Genomic DNA, 24,165 nt, shown 5'->3' with positions numbered 1-24,165 from the left:
AGGGAGTGATTTCCAGGGATAGGGGGCAGCACATGGTTTGGGGGATAGTTGAAAGGAGGCACTCTGCACTTTGGCTGCTTTTCTCATTTTGCCTTGGAGAAAAAGAAAAAAATAATGTGTGGGGACCAACAGATGGGAGAGTTTTGTTATTTTTGGGGGTTTTTTTGTCTTTTTGACTCTTTCAGGGAGTAGTGCTACCAAAACAATCTTGAGCCATGCTGCTTTGCCGTGCCATTTTTCCTGAGATTTCTTCCACATGCCATCACCAGAAAGGGCTTGGAAATTCTTGTTTTTGTGACTAATTTGAGAGGCTGGCTTGAGTAGTTTCCTTCATGGATGTTTTTCCTGACTTCTTGTTGATAGGCTTGCAGAGCTTCTGAAAGTGAAGGCTCAAATGCTGTGGGTAGCCATGGTAAAAGAAGAAAAAATAGATTTCTGGAATTAGTTTAAATTAGCAGGTTGCTGCAGTTGCTGCCACGTGCAAATGAAAGTAATATATGGACATTTTTTGGCAATTTGCAGTGCTTAGAAAATTTAATATTCAGTTGGGCGTTTTTGCGCTGTTGTTAAAGAGCAAGGACTATAAAACTGCAGCTTTGCTTTTTATTGCACAGAGTGGGAAATGGTCATCTTACAGCTTCTCTACACTAAGAAATTTGGGAAAAACTTCACCTGAATTTGCATGGAGCAAAAGGATAAAAAAGTTCCTGAGATCCCATAAAAATTTTGCATGAGCAGTGCCATGGAAAGCGTGGTTAAATGTGAATGTGTGCCTTGGGGCTGTAACACATCAGCCCATTCACTGGGAGCTGATTTCATTCTGAGGCACTTCCCTGCATAAGGACATGATGAGAACTCAGTTCACTTGTTGCTTTTTTTCTACCAAAAAAACCCCAAAAAACAAAAAAATGGAGATTTGTTTCACATGTTGATAGCACATTTAGTAGTTTGATCATGTGTTTTTTGAGGAATTGGTGAAAACCGAAAGTATGGGGTGGTGAATCTGCTGTGAGATATCCCAGAACACTCTGTGTAGTGAAGTTCACACATTAATTTTTATTATGAGAATGAAGGTAATTCAGTGTGGAACACGACTTTTCACAGCTCCTGCTCACATTGTTAAACAAGCCTCAGTTTTAAGGGCTGTCAGAAAATTGCTTTTATTTTACACACACAGAAAAGTGCTGTAAGGAATGCTAACGTGAGATTCCTTCAGTGCAGAGCTGAAGCACCAGAGGCTGGGGAAGGTGGCATTTATCTGGTTTGCTTATTCAACCATGTGAAAGCTATATTAGGCACATCAACTTTGTGCACTACACTGCAGCTTCAAAAAAAGCAACAAGTTAAATCTGGGCCCTTTGAAGTAGTGAATAGTAACATTCTGTTCTCCAGAAGTGATGACTTCAAATGATCACACCAAAACTCCAAAAGCTGTCAGGGCTGAGGAAAACAAGACAATTCTCCCCAGATAAATCTTATTTCAGTGTATCACTGTTGCATGAGACGTGGGTTTTGTTGGAGCCAGCAAACTTCAGTTATGCAGAAAGGCAGAGAGGCTTAAAAAAGGACATAGAGACATAGATCTTCTTTCTCTATCTGGAAATGATCTCAGAAAACATCTTAGTGTTGCAGAAAAATGTGTCTGTGGCATCAGATCAGTTCCAGCAGCAGGCACTGCTGTCCTGCCCTGATTATTGTAATCTGTGCTTTTAATTAGATGCTGAGATTAGGAGCTGTTGTGCTGCTCAGTGCCCTCAATGTGTTCCCTGTCACTTCTGCCCCAGTGTCCTGGTGGAGGAAGATGCTCTAAGATCTAAGCACACTTTGCTTTGTAGACACGTTAAGGGACAGCTGCACAAAGAAAAATACACCAAAACTCCTTCTTGAGACTCTTTCAGGAGGTTAAAATAGATATTGGCAAATAGCTGGCAAGAAATCAGGCACTGCAGCAGTTCTGTGTGCCTTGTACTGAGCTGTTCATTTCATGGAACAGTATGGAGATCTTACTCCAAAGTCACTTTTAACTCATTAGCTTCCAGTTCACAGCTCCCTAATGTATCATGCCAAAAATTAAATTAGTTCTGTTGGATTTCCCATGAATTTCATTCTGTTCCTGGGATTCCAGTTCTCAATCTTTTGTTTTTGTGTGTTGTGCTGATGATACACCTTAACCTTTTGATCAGCATTTCCTGAGCCAGTGTCTTGGAGATCTGTGCTGAAATGAGTTCTTGGGGCACTCCATAGGTGAATTCTTCAGTCTGTTCTCCAAGTACATGAATTATGCATACATAGGGGTTGATTAGGGACAAGAATAAATCCAGAAGTGTCACTTCCATGAGGAAATGACAAGCCAGAGCTGCATGAGAATCTGCTGCAAGTGTGTGGCTCTTTACCTTCAGTTTGTCTGTTCATCTGTGTGTTTGCACTAACAGCTCTGTTTGTCATGTTAGTCAAACATTTAATGAAGTTCTCATCAGAGCTGGTGTTTCCTCTTTCTCTGAAAAATACATTTTCAATTCAGCTTGAGACACTTTAACTTCAGTAAACACAGGTGGTATCCCAATTTCTGTTTGTTTTCTTGTTCTTCATTCTTTTTTTCTCCAGTTTGTTTTCATTTGCCTGGATTTGTTCACTTGTATACAAACACCTGCAATCGTGTATCTTTGAGAGATGAAAACATCTCTATATTTTTTTAATAATCAGCCCTTGTACACTAAATATTTGAGAGATGAAATTAGCATAGTGCTAATGTTGCCAAGCTTATTTGCAGGTGTGCACCACAAAATGAGACATTTTTTGAACAGTCTTGCCCCTCCTGCTGCCCTGACACCTTTTCCCTGGGAATTAAAGTGTCACCATTTAATCACAGCACTGGCTGATGGAAACACTTTTAGACTGGCTTCTAATGAAAGGAGTGGTAACATGTTTTGCACACCTACAACATGACATTTCATCTGCAGGTTTTATCTGTGCCAGCAGTTGTAGCTATGCTTTAATCTTGCAGCATTAATCCAGCACACTCAGTGCCTGATTCCAGAGCCCCAGGTCGGCTCTCAGGGATTCCCAAGCGTTTGCATGACAAACTCTTGCCAGCTCCCAGCTTTTCCCATCACTCAGGGGGCTCTGTGCTCAGCCATGGCCATTTTCAGAGCTGGGCAGATAAATTTCCATTGCCCTGAAGCCAACAGGAGCATTTAGCAGTCGAAACTTCACTGTGGACAACTTAACTTGCAGCCCTGTGACATTTCTGTGACAGTTCCTAATGTCCCCATTTATCTGTGTGTTGGTTTGCACTCAGGACTCATGGCAGCTCTAAGTCCACCAGCTGCAGAGAGCACAACTCTCATTTGCTGAGGCATAACTGATGTGCAATTCCTGCCATAAAAATTAAAAAGAGAGAATTGAAGTAGAATTGAACTCTCCTGCCAGAGAGACAGCAGAAAGTCTTGCAGGCCCCTTGCTGTAGGCCATACAGAAGGGTTGATTAGGGACAAGAATAAATCCAGAAGTGTCACTTTCATGAGGAAATGACAAGCCAGAGCTGCATGAGAATCTGCTGCAAGTGTGTGGCTGCTGGTGGAGTTAATGAATGTGGCCTTGGAATCTGTAATTATTACAGTCAGCCAGATGAGTGCTTAATTCTGCCAGATGGGAGAGCTCCACTCTGAGTTGCAGGACAAGCCTGGGGGTTTCAAACAGATTCACTCTGCAGAAACACTCTGGGAGCTGCTTCAGCCCACATAGGTAAGTTCTGTTCTTGTTCTGTTCCATCACTGGGAAGTTTCTGGAGGTTTGTGGATCACTCTGACCAGCAGGTTTGGCTTGGTTTGGATTCTCACATCCCCATCCTGTGCTGTGTGCTGGGCTCTGCTCTGCAGGCTGCAATTCTGCTCCTATCAGCCCACACAGGCTCTCTGTAATTTCTCCTCTCACACTGTCAGAGCACAACTGCTGAATTTTTACAGCCAACTTCTTCATTCCCATGCAAATGACTGGTCAGGAAAACAAACAAAAATCCCTGAGACACCTTGTGCTTCACCTTCAATGTAGAAACAGCAACTCCTGAAAAATAGTGATGCTTTAACTAATGCTTTTCAGCTTTTCCTTTGCTGTGACCTCACAGTACAGGAGCAGCTCTGTGATATGTTTGTGTTGGTTTTAATATTCTAAAATAAAAGTAGCAGACACATATCTCTTTTCATCACAGTAGATGTTTTGGTTTTTTTTTTTAATTTTTACTCAGGCAGTCTGGTGACATGAGGAAGACTTTGGCCATCTCACTCTGGAAGCTATAAACCTTTTCTTGGAGTTTTATAGTTTTGAGTGAGGACAGCTGAGATATTTATAATCAAGCAAATATTTCTGATTTGCTCTTGGTCCATATTGCTTTAACAGCAGCCATTGTGCTTAATATCCATGGTGTAAAAATAAAAAAATCTGCAAAATCATAGAGGAACAGGAAGTGCACACAGAGGAACAGGAAGTGCACCTTACACAAGGTGTTGGTTGTCCATCTTTTGGCAAGGGAAGTTAAAATCAAGTGCCAGGAATGTGTGCAAGTGGATTGCAAGGATGGTGCAGTGTCTGACCATACCTCACCCCTTGCTGCTGGTAAGAATTAAAACAGAATGTCAAAGTAGGAGGATTGTTTGCTCTCTCTTTTATAGGAGTATGCAAGAAGTTAATTAGCTCAACTTTTTTCAAGAAGCTAGCAGAGATTAAGGCATTGTTGCCAGAAGCAGAGGCTGGTTCTGAGTGATAAATTGCAGGGGTGAGAAGTGGCTGGGAGCCTTGGCACCTCCAGCAGGAGGGGTGTCAGCTCCTGCACCCAACACTCAGCTAAAGTTCCACTCACACAAACCAGCCTAAGATAATCTGTGCTCTTCTGCTTGGGGAGAGTCTGTTGGTGCTGTTCCCTTAAAATGTGTATGTAAATGTTTTCTAATTTTATCCTTTCAGAAGTGTGCTGTTTGCAGCTGACATCCCATCTCCACTTCACAATAAAACCATTCTGTAGAGCAAATTGATGGGTTTGGCACCCCACTACTTGTCTCAATGCCTTCAGCAGCCCTGAGAATTAAAATGCACCTACTAGATTTGCATCATGCAAATGCATTTTTCCATGATCTGAGTCAGTTTTTTCCTATCCCCATGAAAGATTAATGTTTTTGATAGCAGTGACAGTGTGAGTCAGAGCTGGAGCTGTGAGCTGGGGCTCTGCCATGGCTGCACACATCTGCTTTCTCCTTGTGTCATGGTACAGGCCAAGCTTTTGTTTTCTGTTATTGCAGGGTTTAATTTGGGGGAAACTGCAGAGATCTGTTAGGAGTACGAAAAACATGTATTTTATGGACACCCTGCCTTTTTCCTGAGTTGGAAAATTCTTTTGGAAGAGGAGCCGTTGGATTCTTTTCAGCTGTTTGCAGATAAACACTGTTCCTGGTCTGTTGGATGACTTAGAATAAAGAAATATTCTGTGCTTTTGCCTTTATCTCTTTCCTGCCCTGAAGAGGTTTACCTTGGTTGCTACCAAAAATGGTGGTGGGCCCTGTCACAGCTCAGCATTTCCAGATGTGCAAATCTTCTCAGCAATTCTTTGTGAAGAGCTGCGACCTTGCTGTGTTGACTTTGTAAACCTCAGGAGAAACTTACCTAAATGTTTACAAATCCATTTAAAATTGGGGAATGAGAGTAGCTTATGGAAGAGATAAACATTCAGAGCCTCTGATAATTGTTATTTATAGGTTATTTATATTGACCAGGATCAGTTTGAACCATGGCTGCTTCCTCACAATGTTTTAGTCTCCTTCCATGGAGCTGGTTCTGGAGTGCTGCCTGCCACTCTTCAGCAGCAGCTTCTGCTGGGCTGTACCTAAAATGTAGGAAGATCTAAATTCTAGAATTCGGAAAGTCTCATTGCAAGTTTTCCAGAGGAAGAGGTGACTGCTTATGAACCAATTTACCACCCTTGGAAATTAAAAAAAAAAAAAAAAAAAAAAAAAAGAAAAAAAAAAAAAGAAAAATTAAGTGTCAAACAAAGGAAGAGGCTGGGGGTGAGTACAGAGCACCCCACAAATGCTCTCTGTGAGCAGCACTAATGGTCATGAAGTCAGTGGCCTCAACAGCTCTGGCACATGAACTTGGCAATAGTGGTTTGCCAAATCCCCAGTCTTTACAGAATGTGTGCTCTTGTGAAGTGCAGTGTTTTTGGAGTACATTGGGAAAGCACAACACACTCTTGAGATGTCTTCTGCTGTGAAGGGGAGTATTAGCTGCTCACAATGAATAAGGGTTGTAGTATTTCAGCTTTTAGGTGAAATTGCTCTTCCATTCCAGCTCCCAAGTGGAGCTCTCTGAGTTCCTAACCTGCCATCAGCCACTCTTGGTGGGCAGACAGATCCTCCCAGGGAGGTGAGTGTTCAGTGTGCAGCAGGAGCCCTGGCCAAGAACAAAACACCTCCAAACTCCTTCAAACAGAAAGTGCCTGAGCATTGTCCAAAACTGGGAGGAGAGGGACACAGGGGCAGTGTGCTGGGATATTTCAGTGACATAGGGACAGTCAGAGTCTGAGAGAGCAAGGACTGAGCCAGGCCCAGCACTGAGTGCTCCCTGAGTTGTTTGCAGGCTGTGCCATCACCTCAGCCAGCACAGACTGCAGCTTGGCATCTCAGGTTGAGCACAACGGGGTTTATGCAGCAGCTCCTGAACACTGGCTCCTTTGTGCACTCACAGTTAGCAATCTGCTGTCCTGGAGGAAATTGAACTTCTCTAGCCCAGAATACTTCCCAGAATGGGTCATTTCCCTGCTCCACTCATCCACTGCAGCCAAAGGTTACAGGTTTGCATTCCAGGCATTCCAGAGCTCCACACTGATGTCATTTTGAGCACAGAAACCTCTGTTTGCCTCTTTTACATGAATTCTCTCAGGTTTGGCAGTGCTGGCTTGAGGTCAAACTAGGTTCACTAACCTGAGTTAAAATATAATTTAAAATAAAGTTTAAAAAGTGCTGTTGATTGATTTGAAACTAGGATGGTGTGGGAGCTCTGGCCTGCAGTTTTGTGAAGTGAACCAGGACAAGATTTATAATGGAGATAGCACCTTTTATTAGGCCAGCTGCTGTTGGGGAAACAGATGTGGGTTTGGATGGAGATAGAAACAGAAATAGCAGACTTGTAGTTCATTCTGATTGAAGCAGTTGTTCTGACTCAATTATGAACTTAATTATACTTAATTATAGTAACCAGTTAATTGGAGGGAGTGAGGGGTGCTGGTACCTGTGTACTGCAGTGAGATGACAGAGATAAAATGCTCCAGGTCTCATGTTTATCCCTGTGGAAGATTTGTCTGTGTCTGGACTGCTGCTGATGGAATGCTGCTCTAACCACTGCCCAAGGAGTGATCAGTATTAAAAATAAATAATAATGTAAAAAAAACCAAAGATCTGATTTACACCATGGGCTCACATCACAGTTTGATGAATGTATCTGAGGGCTTGGTGGGCACCAGGGTGGGAATTTCTTATTTCTTTTGAGGAGCTAATTGCTATAAAGTGATATAAAGTGTGTTGGTTTCAGTGTTCAGAAAAAGCTGCTGTTTTCATGCTGTGAATTGCCACGGATCAGGATAGGGAGGTTAAAGGTAGGGTGGTGGTTTTGTGGTGCTAAAAATGACTTTTGTTTTGAAATGATGTGACTAAGTGAGAAACTGAATGCAGACAGCTCCCTGAGTTTGCTTCACTAACTTCTAAAATATTTTTGTCGATACCATGTTTCAAACCCAATCACATTGGGCAGCAGGTGAATAAGGAGCTAAATTTTGTGCACATGGAAGTAAATAGGTCACATAAACAATATTTTTGAATTCCAATATAGTTTCTTTTCCATTCACAGTTTCATTACATTATAACATTACACTAACAGTGTACAGTTTCATCTTTGCTGTTTCTAAGCTCGGAAACTTGACACCTGCTGAATCCCAGAGCAGTGGATGGGCTGTGGTAGCTGTTGCTAAAACTTGCATTTCAGTAGCCTTGAAAAGTGAGAATGAGCTGAGTTACTCCAAACTACTTAAAGGTCAGGTCTTCATTTGTGCCCCTAGGTGTTAAAAAAAAAAAACAACAACTCATTTTCAAATGAATTGTACAAATCCTTTGGTACAGTAGCACTTCCCTTCAGACTGCTTTTGGCTAACAGTGGATAAAATTGTCCTTGCTCTGGGAGGCCTGAAGTGCTCACATTTGAATTCTCACCTTGTTCAGGGATGAATGCTGTGATGGTGATTCCTCCCATGTTTCCAGGGCAGAAATGCATGCTGGAAAAACCATTCTCTCCAACTGTAAATGTCTGTGTCAAAGTTAAATATGGACTGATTTGTCCCACTGTGAATATTTTTAAAACCTGTGAAAGTGCCTTGAATTTCTCTGTGTTTCTCTGGAGGCTGGAAATGTGTTGTGGGCCAGGGTGTGAGTGTGTGCCTGGGGAATGGGGGGAGGAGCCCCACTCTCTGTGATACCATCCCTGCTCCCTGCCTGGAGAATGGTTTGTGGCTCCAAAATTGACAGCTTTTCCAGCTCCAGCCCACTGAGCACTTAGCTGAGGTGTGCACCTTGCTGTCCCCACCCCAGCCCTCCCAAGGGCGTGGGTATATTTAGTTCTTGGATGTGGCACCCAAGAGCTGCTGTCAGGGACTCACAGTGGCAAATCAGACCTGCCAAAGTGCTATTTTCAAACGGTGATAATACACAGATGATGGACTTGGGCTGAAGCTGTGATCTTGCAGCCCTTTACCCTCTCAGGTCACTGGGAATTGAGTGCAGCTATAAAAGTGCCTTGTGCCACTGAAAGACTGGAAAACCTGCATAAAAAACATTGGATGACCTGGCTGTGCTTTAGCACGCTCATCTTTTCATGTGGAAAATGCTTTCATACTGTTTAAATTACCTTCTAAAAATATTTGATGTTTTTACTACATCATTAACTGTAAGGAACTGGTATTTTTTCCCCCCTCCTCAGCCTGGCCCTTTGGATTTTTCTGAAAATAGCATTTGTGCATGTTCCTTGTTCACACTGAGGCCTGGGTGGGAGCCACTTGTTTGAGTGGAGGTGTCAGAGCAGTGAGGGTGAAAGTCATTTTCCAGAAATGATTTAACAGAGCAATATCCCACAGTCGTGGCAGGAACACTGCTCCTGTAATAAATTTAAATCAATTTATTGCACATCACTGACTTCCGCTATTTTATTTTCAATTCTGTAACCAGATCAAGGTCAAGGAAGCAAAAAGATGAAAGGAGAAGGGGAAAGGAAGCCAGGAGAGGGGAGAGGCAGCAGGACAGGAATGGTTTAGAGCAGGGCAGCAGAACTGAGCTCTCACTCTGGGGCTGGAGGGCTGAGCATTCCCTGTTTAGAAGCACAGAGAGGAAAATGGCTTTGTCTTTTGGGCCTGTAGGAGCTGGGAGGGTTGCTCTGAGATCTTTCTCCTTTTTCATAACAATATATTGGTACTATTTCTAAATCCCAAATTATTCCATGGCTAGTCCTTGTGAATGTGTTGTTCTTGTATTCTGAACAGAAGTACTTGTGAACTTGTGATGTGCCAAGGAACAGCTGCAGCAAGCAGCATTTCAGAAGGAAGGGGATCCAAAGGCCATTTCTAAATGTGCTGTTACAAGATTTTGCTGTAGTGTGTTGGTCTGAGATCAATGAAATATGTTTTTCATTTGATTCATGCTGGAGAACAAAGAGTCTGGATATTCAGATGCCTCTTGAGGTCGATCTGTTTTCTTTCAGTGAAGGGAATGTTTTGCTTGTGCTTTACTTCTTCCTCTGCACCAGTGTGAAATTTCATTTTAAACCCAAATGGCCCTTGGAGTTTCCACCAGACTTTATATATATTATCAGGTGTTAGTTAATCTGTTCTCTTGAACAGTTAGGGTTCCTCTGTCTGCAAGGGTTTGAGTATCAAAAGTGAAAACCCAGGAACAAGAAGCAGCCAAATGCCAATGTCTGTAGAACCAGGTGGGCTGTGACAGCTGCTGTTTCCATGTGTCACATTTGGGGTAAGTTGTTCCACGCTTGCAGTTGCTCTGTGCAGCTCCACGTGAGCCATTTGCAAGCATGGAATGTTTTTTTTGTGTGGAAGGGAAAGAAGGATGATGTGCAGAAGCTGGCTGACTCCAGGAATGAATCAAGCACAATAATGCTGTTGATGTTTAACCAGTGAGATAATTCTGTCTCATGTTAATTGTATCAGCCATGTGCAGCACAGAAAAGCTTCCATGGAGGCTTGGAAGGGGCTTAAGCAGGTGAAAAACTGTGGTTTATGTTCCCTTCACAGTGAAATGTTCCTGAAATTCTTGGGGAAATCCAGGGGTCAAACATTCTCATCCAGACATTGCACTAAACACATGCATTTGCTCCCACGTGGAGAGATCTGGTCCCAAGAAGGCAGGTTTGTGATTTTCAAGAGAAAGAAGTTGCCCTCCTTGTTTTATTTATCACATACATAAAATCAGTTTATGTCTATTTGATTTAAACTTAAACTTTCCTTTGAGGTTTATATTGCATTGTGTTTATGAAGGAATTTTCAATAACCTCTGAGCCTAGTTTAAAGCTATTAAAAGCAGCTTTAGGTGATCAATACCTGCACTACAGCAGGAAATCAGAGCTATTGGCAACTGTTGTTTTATGTTTATTTGTTTGAACTCTGGCCTCTGAAAATTCATCCTGTAGTTTCTCTCAAGCTTTTCTGGTATTAAATACCTTCCCTGGGAGATTTGCTTACTCCTGCACCCTTGTTGTTAACTCAGCCTGACTTTTCTGTTTAAAAGAAACCTTCAATAGTCTGTCAGTTTAACAACTATGAACAGTGGTTTTCTGGGCCCAGAAAATAAAAATACAGGTTTCTACACAGTTTTTAAAATGCTTTGGTTTTGGTATTACACAAACATTTTTTTGAACTGTGTTGGGAATTTGGGTTTGAGTGGGAATAACAGGAATGTGGAGAGAGAGAGGGAGAGATCCCCCTCTAGGCATAGGGAGATATAGATACATAGATGTATGGAAGATGGTAGGGATAGATTGCAAATAATTTAATCTGTGATTATGAAAATTACAAGTAATTGCATTTCTGTGGAGTTAGTCCCTTGCACAGTCTGGATCCTAAAGGATTCAGATGAATTTTCTTCGTACAGAGTCTTACAATCACGAATGCACTTGGCTTTTGCTTTCAGAGATGGAAATGACAGTTTTCCTCTTTATTTCAGGACACCTTTGATCTGTCATATGTGGGAAGAACGCTAAGAGAGCCATCTAAAAATGGGTGTTAAAACATTCACTCATAACTCCCCTGCTCACAGTCAGGAGATGCTGGGGAAGCTCAACATGCTCCGCAACGACGGCCACTTCTGCGACATCACCATCCGCGTGCAGGACAAGATCTTCAGGGCGCACAAGGTGGTTCTGGCAGCCTGCAGCGACTTCTTCCGCTCCAAACTCGTTGGCCAAGCAGAGGACGAGGGCAAGAGCGTGTTGGACCTGCACCACGTGACGGTGACGGGCTTCATCCCCCTGCTGGAGTACGCCTACACGGCCACGCTGTCCATCAACACCGAGAACATCATCGACGTGCTGGCCGCCGCCAGCTACATGCAGATGTTCAGCGTGGCCAGCACCTGCTCGGAGTTCATGAAATCCAGCATTTTGTGGAACACACCCAACAGCCAGCAGGAGAAGGTGCTGGATGCAGGACAGGAGAGCGGTGCAAACTGCAATTTCACCTCGCGGGACGGCAGCCTGTCCCCGGTGTCCTCCGAGTGCAGCGTGGTGGAAAGAACCATCCCCGTGTGCCGGGAGTCGCGGAGGAAGCGCAAAAGCTACATCGTCATGTCTCCTGAGAGCCCCCTCAAGTGCAACACACAAACCAGCTCCCCCCAAGTGCTCAATCCTTCCACTTCCTACCCAGAGTCCAGAAATCAGCCTGTGGACTCGTCTCTAGCCTTTCCCTGGACTTTTCCTTTTGGAATTGATCGAAGGCTTCAGTCAGAAAAGGTGAAGCAGGCGGAGAACTCTAGGACTTTGGAAATGCCTGGGCCCTCCGAGTCCAGCAGGAGGATGGCAGATTATGTGACTTGTGAGAGCACCAAGGGCAGCTCTCCCCTGGTGATCGAGGAGGACGTGCGAGTCAAGGTGGAAAGGCTCAGTGACGAGGAGGTTCACGAGGAGGTGTCACAGCCTGTGAGCGCATCCCAGAGCTCCCTGAGCGACCAGCAGACGGTCCCAGGGAGTGAGCAAGTGCAGGAGGATCTCCTGATCAGCCCTCAGTCTTCATCTATAGGTATGGCCATTTCTGCAGCTACACATCCCAACTGGCACCTGAGCACTGGAGATTTCATTGGAGAAAATCCGCCTTGTGGGTTTTCATGCTTTACTTTTGTGAAACTCCCCTTTTTCCCCCTTGATTTTTGAAATATTACACATAAACTTGGAGTTCTTAAAATAACTTTGCAGGAGGCAGCCCTCAGTCTTCACCTATAGGTACGGCCATTTCTGCAGTTCCATATCCCACCTATGCAGGATTTCTGCAGTTACATATCCCACCTGGATATTTCATTGGAGGAAATCTGCCTCATGGGTTTTCATGCTTTACTTTGGTGAAACTCCCTTTTTTCCTCCTGATTTTTGAAATATTACAGATAAACTTGGAGTTTTTAAATAACTTTGCAGCAGGCAGCCCTCAGTCTTCACCTATAGGCATGGCCATTTCTGCAGTTCCATATCCCACCTATGCAGGATTTCTGCAGTTCCATATCCCACCTGGCATCTGAGCACTGGGGATTTCATTGAAGGAAATCTGCCTTGTGGGTTTTCATGCTTTACTCTTGTGAAAGTCCCTTTTTTTCCCTGATTTTTGAAATGTTACACATAAACCTGGAGTTCTTTAAATTATTTTGCAGAAGTCTGCCCTCAGTCTTCACCTATAGATATAGCCATTTCTGCAGTTACATATCCTACCTGAGCATGGGGATTTCATTGGAGGAAATCTGCCTTGTGGATTTTCATGCTTTGGTGAAACTCCCTTTTTCCCCCTTGATTTTTGAAACATTACACATAAACTTGGAGTTCTTTAACTAACTTTGCAGAAGGCAGCTGAGGATGGTGAGCCTGTGGTAACCCTCTTTATTCAGCAGAGGTTGATAACTCCTTTTTACCTCTAGTTGCCTGACTGGGGAAACTTAATTCTGCTTTCATGAGTGCCAAAAGGCACGATCTCAGCTGAGCTGCAGCATCAGATTTGCAAAGCTTCTGCCTGCAGCCACAAAGGGTTAGAACAGTGCTTTGCATCAGACATCAAATCTCATATAATCGTGACAGAGAGCCTTTGTAAGAGGATTTGCAAAATAAGTGGTGAAACACTGTCATCTTAATGCCCCAGACAAAAATAAAACCACACAGTCATAATATTGAGAATCTTTCCATTTCTGTGGGATTTGATTCTCAAGTTGCTTCTTCAAATGCTGCTTGGTTGCTGAGAGAAATCTTTTTTCCATGAAAGACAATTTGAAACCAGTTTTGGGATCTTATAGCAGGCTGTTCTTTATTAAGAGCTAATACTTAAAGGTTACTGGAACAATCCCTTTTTTCCTCTGCACAGAATGCATTGAATGGCTTTTAGTAAATCAGAAGCTAGAGCTTTTGCAATATTTCTAATTTAATTATCAAAATTTTGCCCAAGTCAGCTCTTTCACTCTCAAGTGGCTTGAGCTGTGCTCAGCAGAGTTTGTTTACTGAAAGATTTTTAATAACTCCTGTTCTGTTTGAAGGCTGGAAGAATGGCAAATGCACTGCTCTGCTTCATTCAAATAATGTGGATGTGAAAGGCTGCCCCCATTAAGGAATTAAATAAACTACAGCACAGTAAAGATTTGTAGCCTTGTAATCTGCATTATTTGTTTGCTTTGGTCAGTGCAACACTGTGACATCCCTGGAGAAAGTGAGATCAGGCTGACCCTGCAGAACTGCAACACACACTCAATGCCAAACTATTCATAAAAAGAAATGAAAATATTTCCCATCTATGCCATCCTGTGCTGTTGGATTGTTCTCCACTTGTTGATATTTTAGATTGTAATGCTTTTTCCAAATGAAAATGTTTTCTTTGTTGGAGACAAGGATGTTTGCCTTTGCTGAGGAACAGACTTAATGTCTTCTAGTTTAACTCTCAACCTTTAAATGTAGTTTGCCAAAATATTGCACAAATTAAAAACTAAAAGAAACTATTTGTTTGCTGGGGAGTGACCAGAAATAGAGGTCCTTGTTCAAAAGCAGGTTTTGTTTGATTCAGTTTTAACTCATTGCAGTCAGAACTGAAAGACTTTGCCAGGGCCTTGTGATAAGAGATGCAAATTATTTCATCAAAGTAATTATATCATCACAGACAAATAGAACAAGAAACAGTAATGATTAGGGAATGTTAAAAATAGCATATCAAGTGATATATATCATAAATATATAAATGAATATCACACCAAGGCAGCTTAAAGAACAAACTGGGTGTAAACTCCAGGCCCCAGATGAGCAGTTTTGTGTGCATGGGGTAGAAAATCTCAGGCTTTAGTGATTATAATTTTTAAACTTAATAAATATCTGTCATTGCTGTTAGTACAGCATGTCCTGCCTTAAAACAGCTGCAGAGAGAAGAAAAATGTGCCAGGGCAAAATCTTTAAAGTACAAATCTGCTCTTTGTCTTTGAATGTGTTTGAATTAATATTTAGTGGTTTTGGCATAATAACCATTCTCAGAATGGTTTTTATTCATGTTTTGCTATAAAGGGAAACAGTGTTCTTGCTTTTTAGCCCAGTTATGATACAGCACACTTTGTAGCTAGAAAGCAGTTTTTACCTCCCAAAAATGCATTACTTTATGCAGTAATGTAAGAATAGTAAATGGAGGCAGCAAGATATGTTAAAGTACAGCTTTTTCTCCCCTGAATGTATTTTCCACATATAATTGCATATATTTATCTCAGTGTTTTATAGTGCATTTACAAAAGCATTCTTGCCTCTCTCTGATATTGCAAAAAGCTCTTATTCACTCTTTGGGAAATTTAAGAATTGTTCATTTGCAATTTATTATATTTGGAAGGAGACATGGAGCAGGGACTTGGTAAATAAATCATTATGGTTACAAAACAGCTGTGTCTGAGAAGACACTCTCATAACTCATTAGCACTTTTGGCATTTGAGAGGTGGAGGCATGAAATTCAACCTAAGAGCAGTTGGGCTTATTTTTAGTGGACTGTCACTTAAGTATTTCATGAGAAAGAAGGATAAATCAAAATGGGATTAACTTTTGTACTTTATAGATTGCTTAGCTGATGAATTTCCCAAGTATAGTTTGTCACTTCTTAACAAAATCAAATAATTTTATTTTACTAATTGGGAAGCTGCCAGAGATGCAATTTTCCTCTTGTCACTGGCCCCATAACATGGCATCACATTAAGACAGGAATCTCTCACTTTGGGAAAGATCTCTCATTCTTTTTGACAGAATATGCACATTTTCTGCTTCACCTTCCCCATCTTTGTTCCTTCTCTTTGGTTTTCCATTTTCTCTGACACTTGCCAGCGAACACCTAATTCTATTGATTTTTCTGGCGAGCTTTAGGGTCCCCAAATTCAGGTTGCTCCTCTCTTAGAAAGCAGAATTATTTCACCCCAGCAGCAAGAGCAGCTTTTGGCACTGTCCTGCATTTGCTTGTCCTCAGGGTGGAGATGAAGGGAGAGAAATCTTCCCTTCCTCATGTCCCATGGATTTAGTGGGGACATCCAGGGGCTGCTTCACCAAACTCTGGAGCTGATGAGAGATGAGCAGCAGCCCCATCAGTGAATGAAGGTTTGCACTTTTAGTGCTGCATTTCTCTGACACTTGCCAGTGTACCCCTAATTCTGCTTGATTTTCCTGGTGAGCTTTAGGGTCCCCAAATTCAGGTTGCTCCTCTCTTAGAAAGCAGAATTATTTCACCCCAGCAGCCAGAGCAGCTCATAGCACTGTCCTGCACTTGCTTGTCCTTGAGGTGGAGATGTAGGGGGAGAGAAATCTCCTTCCCTTCCTCATGTCCCATGGATTTAGTGGGGACATCCAGGGGCTGCTTGACCAAACTCTGGAGCTGATGAGAGATGAGCTCCTGCCCCATCAGTGAATGAAGGTGTGGATTTGCACTTTTAGTGCTGTATTTCTCTGACATTTGCCAGTGTACACCTAATTCTATTGATTTTCCTGGTGCCCTTTAGGGTCTCCAAATTCAGGTTTTTCCTGTAGCCCTCTCTTAGAATTATTTCACCCCAGCAGCCAGAGGAGCTCGTAGCACTGTCCTGCACTCTGCTTGTCCTCAAGGTTTAGGGAGAGAAATCTCCTTCCCTTCCTCATGTCCCATGGATTTAGTGGGGACATCCAGGGGCTGCTTGACCAAACTCTGGAGCTGATGACAGATGAGCCATCAGTGAATGAAGGTGTGGGTTTGTTTTAGTGCTCTGTTTCCTTGGATTCTGTTCCCCAGGCCCCTTGAGCCACATTTGCCCCAGAGCTCTGGAGTGGTTTTGTTTGTACATTTCTCTAACAAACAGCTGGTTTGTCTTTTTTGTGTTGCATTTCTGATTTCCCAGAGGGCTCTTCCTGTCTCAGCTGCTTATCAATAAATGAAGACATTATCAGTTAATATATTTATGGATGATTTGGACCACAAAAGCCATTTAGTGTGGCAGGTTTGAACTCTTTATTGCTCAGGAAGTCTTGAAAAATTGACAAAATCGTCCCTTTAGGTGAATGTAACATTTCTGCTTTTCAGTGCTGTGTTTTGAAAACTGGCTGTATTTAACATTTCCATTTTCTAGGTGTACCAAATATGTGCCCTTATTGAATTGTCAATTTACTGGGTAATCTGTGCAGAGAGCAGCTGATTTGGAACAAGTTGCTTCTGGGTGTTGTAAATGACTTTCCCAAGGCACTTGTATTATCTTATCACCCAGCTATCAGTGTCTATCAGAGATTTGAGAAAGCAACCTTGATGTGTATTTACCTGCCCCCCCAACCCTTTCTGAGCAGTTATTTACATTAAATTGCCCTTTTTTCTTTGCCTAGGCTCCATAGATGAGGGGGTTACAGAGGGACTGCCCACACTCCAGAGCACCTCTGGCACCAACGCTCACGCAGACGATGATGATCGGTATGTACCAGCCTGGTGTGCAAAGTGTTCTGCACCCAGTGGGTGCTGTAATGAACCTCCCCAGCCTTAATCCCACAATGTTGAGTTGTTCCTACATCGAGTTCTGTGTGTTGATCAAAGTACAATCAGTGCCTGGAGGGGCAGATGCTTTAGGAGAATGTAGGTGATGAAAGTCACAATCTGCTTACTCGTTGCTTTTTGGTTCCTGTTTATTTCCAGGCAGCACTGGTGAAGAAAGATGTTCCTGTTCTTGCTGTTTCTTCATCATTGCTCTGTGTTAATAAATTTTAATTAAACCTCTATGTGAAACAACTGAAAACAAGGCCTGACTTCAACAGACCTCACTACTGCAAGCCACAGGAGAGGCAGAGCAGCCTTAAATCTCTTCCCCCAAACTTTCTGCCTGTAGTTCTTACCAAGATGCTGTGTGGCACTTGCTGTAAATATTTAGCAGGCTTTTGCTGTGCTGAGCTGAGTGATTTATTAAGGGAATCCCTTATAAGGGAAGGTTGGCAGAGAAACCCAAACTGAACTGGGTCTGTTTGGTCAAAGAGACATCATGGTTCTGTTAGAGCCAAGTGAGGTACCCAGCATGGCACACAGGGCTGCTCTCAGCTCCTCTGACTTCCAGTGCTGAGCTCTCCCCTCTCTCAGCACATTTTTCCAAACTGGGGTTTGTAAGGCAAGTAAATCTGAGGAAGAAGTGTGAACCTTTGGAAGTTGTTGCAGAAATTGTGTCAAGAGAAGCTCCCTATAGGGATAATAACCAAAAGCTGCATTTTCATAGCTCATAAAATATTTCCTGTCATTTCCATCTCAAATCTGTCCCACTTCCCTTAAAAAGGGAAAATAACTGCTTAGATAAGACTTTTTAGATGACATGGAAGATTTTATCTATCTGCTAACAAACCTGAGTATAAAAATAACACCCAGCACTTAAGGGTTGAATTAATAGTAGGAGCACATGTTGCACTTGAACTAATCCAGGCTTTGAAACCTGTAATTCTGATGTCAAGTGGCACACATATTTTCAGCAGTGGATTATTTCAGAAATTTCCTATAAAACTGCAGAGCTTCAGCACAAATTGCATAGAAAATTCAAAAGACAAAAAATTCTTTAAACACACTGAAAATTCCCACTAAAATATCTCCTACATGCAGAGAAGGAAAGAATATTTACCTTAGTTTATGCTCCAGTTTGAGAATAATTAGTCTCAGAGTGACAGAAGTATCAGGAAAATTAATTTGAATTTGCACCTTGTTTCAATAGCTACAAGTGAACTGAGAGTCAAGGGGATTTCAGACTCCAGAACTAAAATTTTCTACCAAGTGATTTATTTTATAAATTCAGATGAAAGTGTCAAGAATGTTCTGATTCCAAGAACCAGCTAAAAGTTTAAAATGGTGCTTCCAAGACCTGAGCAGTTTCCTTTCAGGGATTTGTATTTGTCTTGTCAGTGCTTTCAAATACACTGGGACAGCCCTTCAAGCATGACTGAAATTCCCATTTCAAGCATGGGATGGACACAGCAGCCAATAAATATGGATTGTTGTCCACTGTGCAGCAATTTGGGCACACAGTTTTGGGTGCATAAAAATTCTGAATAAAGTAAAACATGTTTCTCTAGCTGAATTAGAAAAACCCAATCAATACGTTGTACAGATGGAGAAAATTTCCTTCCCAAACTGAATGTTTCATGCACCTTTAACTCCAGGTTGTACATTTCTTTACCACTAGAAATTCTCAAAATGTCAAAATCAGTTGTGTGTGCCCAGTGCAAACTAATGTTGAAAAATGTATGTTGTAATAAGCATTTATTATATTAATAAATGTAATATAGTACATTTCTATTTCTAAAACAAAGCAAAAGCCCAGTCCCTCTAAAAGCCTCTCAATATTTCATCCATGTCACTGTGGAAGAATCATAAACATTTCAAAAACTAAGATGTCTTATCTCTTGAGTTTCTGTCTTAAATAATTAACATCATTAATTTGGCCTCCTGCATAATCAGTGTTTCATAAACAGTAGGTCACATGTAATTGTTGTCAGCTTAATAGGCACACAGGAGTCTGTTAAGTATTAAAATTATTGTTAAGTGAAGTCTCATCTATTCCTTCTCTGGTATTTCACATTTGGATTGTTACACACTTTTCTAATCTTGGTGTCTGTATCAGTTTGTGGCTGCACTTCAAAAGGAATTGCTTATTTATAAAAGTTATAAAAAGTCTCTCTGATCCAATAGAATGAGAACCTCCACTTCTCTAAAATAACAGTTATTTGCAAATAATGGACATTACCAAAATGCCAGTGAACCTGGAATCCATGTTTGTCAGAGTTCAGTTCTGCATAGTTAAATATGTAAATAATCTCAGGGTGAAAAGAAGAAAAAGTGCAAGTAGGATATTTCAGTGACAACATTTGAAACCTCTCTCTCTATGTGCAGAAGTTCTTGGAGATGCCAGGCAAATCTCAGCTGTTAAATGCCATATTGATCACAAATTGCAAAAAAATTAAATAAATGTGGGGGAAAAAGAAGCAGGGCAGAGAAAATCTAATAATGTTTCAAATATAATATTTTCATGGTGCTAAGTTATGTCACTTTTCTAATCTTGCCTGCTTTAACAGTTGGTCTCTGTATCAGTTTGTGGCTATACTTAAAAAGGAATTGCTCATTTATAAAAGTTATAAAAAGTCTCTCTGATCCAATAGAATGAGAACCTCCACTTCTCTAAAATAACAGTTATTTGCAAATAATGGACATTACCAAAATGCCAGTGAACCTGGAATTCATGTTTGTCAGAGTTCAGTTCTGCATAGTTAAATATGTAAATAATCTCAGGGTGAAAAGAAGAAAAAGTGCAAGTAGGATATTTCAGTGACAACATTTGAAACCTCTCTCTCTATGTGCAGAAGTTCTTGGAGATGTCAGGCAAATCTCAGCTGTTAAATGCCATATTGATCACAAATTGCAAAAAAATTAGTAAATGTGGGGGGAAAAGAAGCAGGGGAGAGAAAATCTAATAATGTTTCAAATATAATATTTTCATGGTGCTAAGTAATGTCACTTTTCTAATCTTGCCTGCTTTAACAGTTGGTCTCTGTATCAGTTTGTGGCTATACTTAAAAAGGAATTGCTCATTTATAAAAGTTATAAAAAGTCTCTCTGATCCAACAGAATGAGAATCTCCATTTCTCTAAAATAACAGTTATTTGCAAATAATGGACATTACCAAAATGCCAGTGAACCTGGAATTCATGTTTGTCAGAGTTCAGTTCTGCATAGTTAAATATGTAAATAATCTCAGGATGAAAAGAAAAAGTGCAAGTAGGATATTTCAGTGACAACATTGGAAACCTCTCTCTCTATGTGCAGAAGTTCTTGGAGATGCCAGGCAAATCTCAGCTGTTAAATGCCATATTGATCACAAATTGCAAGTCGTGAAAAATTAAGTAAATGTGAGGGGAAAAAGAAGCAGGGGAGAGAAAATCTAATAATGTTTCAAATAGAATCTCTTCATGGTGCTAAGTTATGTCACCAAATAGGTATTTCACCCTGCTGGCAGTGTGAGCATGGGAAAAGACAAGCCAGGCACTGATAGCTGGGGAGCCTCTGATTCCCACTGCATCTGCTTTAATCAGCCCTGCTCACCATGAAAGATGGATGAATTAAAAAAACCAGGCTTTAATTTCAATTTCTTCTGTGGAGCTGTGCCCATAACACTTCTCCAGGGGAGGAGGTGGCACCAGCACAGGCGTGGAGGGTGGGTGAGCCCAAGAGAGCTGGAAACAAAAGGAGAGCTCAGCTCTGGCTCCTGAGCTGGAAACAAAAGGAGAGCTCTGCTGCCCTACTTTGGGTGTCTCCTGAGAAAGCTCCAGCAGCACAAGGTGCCTGTGCCTCCTCACAGTCCCCTACCACAGCACTGAGGGAGGCAGCACCTGAGGAACTTGTCAGAAGATGAAATTCTTTGTTGTCACAAAACCCAAATGTTATTCTTATTTGAGCACACTGCATGTATAAAAAAGGAAGCAGAGTGCCAGGCTTGGTCAGGAATTTGGTTAGAAAAATCAGAACCTGTGTTTAAAATGCTCTCATTTATTTCAAAAAGCTTCAGTTGATGTTTTGTAGACCCCAAAATGGCAGAGAACTCCATTCTGCCAGGCCCAGGACAGGAGCTAGTGACTTTGCTCTTGCAAATATTCCCTTTATCACAGATCACCAGTCCGTCACATCTCTGTTTTCCACAGCTCTGGGACCCTACTGTGTATAAAAAGTCAAGGACAAGAAAATGTCTTCTTTAGTGCAAATCTTCCTCCAGTGCCATGTGAGGTCAGAAATCCTTAGGGTTTTACAGACTGAGTGATACTAAACTCTACAGGAAACCCTTTAATCCTGTGTGTATCAAGAGATACCTGGTGCTCTCTCTCCAGATAAATTTTACAACTGGAACTTTGGCTGCTGAGAATTCTGCACTCAGAATTCAGATCCCCCCTGTCCTCACAGTTGTAGTTCCATCCTTTTCCACAGTAAAGACAGTTTAAGTGTTGATTTTAAAGAGATGATCCTGGTTCTTCCCCTCCTGTGCTGAGCTGCTTTGTGAATTTTTGTATGATGCCTAGGAAAATATCTTTGTGCAAAGTGCATGTTTCATTTTGTGTGAGTGTTAGAAACCCCCAAATCCAGCATTACCCTGATCCCAGCCCTCTAGGCCTGAGGGGGAGGCAGAGCAGCAGAAGGATTTCCTCAGTTAGGAAAACTTTCTGACTGTGAGGAGGCACCATTGCATCTTTTCTTTTCTCAGAGCATTTCAGACATTTCACTTCAGCAAAGCTCAGGTTGCAATGTGTTGTGAACAACCGGGGTCAGAGCAGTTCCCTGCTGCCACTGATGGCTGATCTTTCAGCAGGCTGGGAGCAGCTGAAATGGCAATTTCACCAAAAATACAGATTTTAATGCTCAGGGAAGGGAAACCCCAGGTAATACAAACCCTGTTTGTACCAGCAGATCTGTTCCTATTTCACTGTGCCCTTTAGCAAGCTCCTTGCCAGAGGACTTGGATTAGAGCACTATAGTTCCCTTAAACAGTTTGCAGCTGGAGGCTATGGAGGAGCAATTAGTCAGTTTTAAATAAATTACTTTGAAAGTTAAATTGTTCCTCATTGCAGTTCATGTGCTGTTCTTTAAACACAGCACTGGAGCTCTTTGAATCAGACAAGGAGCAAGTATTGCTTCATTAGATTAATATTTTAAACTAAGAAATATGCAATTGTAGGTGCTAGTATTTGTTGATGGAGCTTGGATTGAAATGAAAAATTAATTGGCTTTAATTTCATTTGTAAATATCACTGAAGCTGCAAAATACTCCTTTGCTTTTCATTTGCTCAGCTCTATAAACTCTTCCTCAGGGACTGTTTAGTGATTGCAAGTCATCGATGTGCTGGAGAAAATGCCCACGCCTGGAAAATAACATTCAGTTCAGCTTGCAGTTGTGCTCAGGCCCAGAGAAACAGAATTCTGAGCTTATTCCCTGGGTGTGCTCAGATGTGCAGAGTCAGTGACTGTAAGATTTCAGGTGCAGATCAGACACATTGCTACAGACCCAGAGATTTCCAGAATAAATGAGATTTCAGCAGAAATGTGACGTGCCAATCTCTTCCTTCTCCCACAAAAGCCCTCAAGGTTCCGATTTTTGCAGAGGAGGCTTCTTGGCTGGTTTTATAAATGAATGCCTTTTTTCTTTGTAGTCTGGAGAACGTTCAGTACCCCTACCAACTCTACATTGCTCCTTCCACCAGCAGCACAGAGAGGCCCAGCCCCAACGGTCCCGACAGACCCTTCCAGTGTCCCACGTGCGGGGTGCGCTTCACCCGCATCCAGAACCTGAAACAACACATGCTCATCCACTCAGGTGAGAAACAGCCCTGCTCCCCCAATTCCTGACTCACAGCCTTGTAATAATGCAGCTTTTACACTCACCTGCCAAGTGCTTGAGAGTTGATTTCAGAAAGATTGGGTAGAGGTTGTCGTTGAATGGTTGTTTTGATCCCTGGAGTCTGACTGATAGTTGTGCTCGTGGATAATCAGCATTTGTGTGGACTGAAAAAAAACCTGATTGCCTGCGACTCATCAGGATAAGTAATTTTCCTGAAAAAGATCTGAGATGAAATAAAATATACTTGGCCCTTGTATTGCACTAAAGAAATAGATTGAAATTCTTCCTCTGCCATATTGCAATTCCCTGCTGTGTTTCAGAGCAGACTTGCATGAAGTCTCCTTTCTGCATAAGAAAATATTATCTATCTGTGTCCTTGCATTTTAGGAGGTTGTATGCCTTTGGATCTCAGACTTTTTGGAAGGATTGCAGGACAACTGAATTGGTTTGATTATCAATTTAGCTCCTGCAGGTAGCACAGGCAGCCAAAGGTTTATGGGAATGCCTCCTCTGGACCTGGGTCCCCAAATTAATTTTGATTTCTAACCAAGCATGAACTCCCCAATGTCTTTGCTATTGGTGTTTTCAAGACTTGTCAGCATTATGTGGCAATAACATTGACATTTGAGGGAATAAAGGGAATTTTGAAGGGTTTTGCATTTGGCCACTAAGTCTCATGGTTTAGCATCTCCTGGTTTGAGTCTGACTCTTACTGCACACAGAGGCCGAACCATTCTGGGACAGGGCAGACACAACTGACAAAGTGTAATTTTTCCCCTGTCAATAATTATTTGTCAAATCCTTTCAAGCAAAATAGCCAGATATGTGTTTAATATTTGAAAAAGCAAATTCTGTGGGCATATCAGGTGCAAAATGATCCCAAGCCTTTTGTTAAAATCTGACAGCAAAGCATCTCTGGTCCACCTGACAACCCCTGGGTAAAGCTGGGAGAGCTTTGAATAGCTGGTTTAGAATAATTAACATGCAAAAGAACTCTCAAAGCTTGTAAATGTT

General features: G+C 41.8%; 1 protein-coding gene across 4 annotated transcripts in view; it reads left to right on the top strand.

Moving 5' to 3' along the window:
* Positions 1-24,165, top strand: part of ZBTB44 (zinc finger and BTB domain containing 44) — a 41,357-nt gene that overhangs the window by 7,395 nt on the left and 9,797 nt on the right. For 2 of the 4 annotated variants that reach the window (XM_058041250.1, XM_058041253.1), the window contains exons 2-4: positions 11,262-12,331; positions 17,135-17,219; positions 22,964-23,127. In XM_058041250.1, the coding sequence (XP_057897233.1) occupies positions 11,314-12,331; positions 17,135-17,219; positions 22,964-23,127 (1,267 nt within the window). In that variant the 5' untranslated portion in view covers positions 11,262-11,313. The remainder of the gene's footprint in view (positions 1-11,261; positions 12,332-17,134; positions 17,220-22,963; positions 23,128-24,165) is intronic. The other 2 variants (XM_058041252.1, XM_058041251.1) reach the window with 2 other exon arrangements.

Source organism: Melospiza georgiana, chromosome 27 (assembly GCF_028018845.1).
Source record: "Melospiza georgiana isolate bMelGeo1 chromosome 27, bMelGeo1.pri, whole genome shotgun sequence".
Taxonomy (NCBI): domain Eukaryota; kingdom Metazoa; phylum Chordata; class Aves; order Passeriformes; family Passerellidae; genus Melospiza; species Melospiza georgiana.
This window is presented reverse-complemented; position numbering and strand designations above follow the sequence as displayed.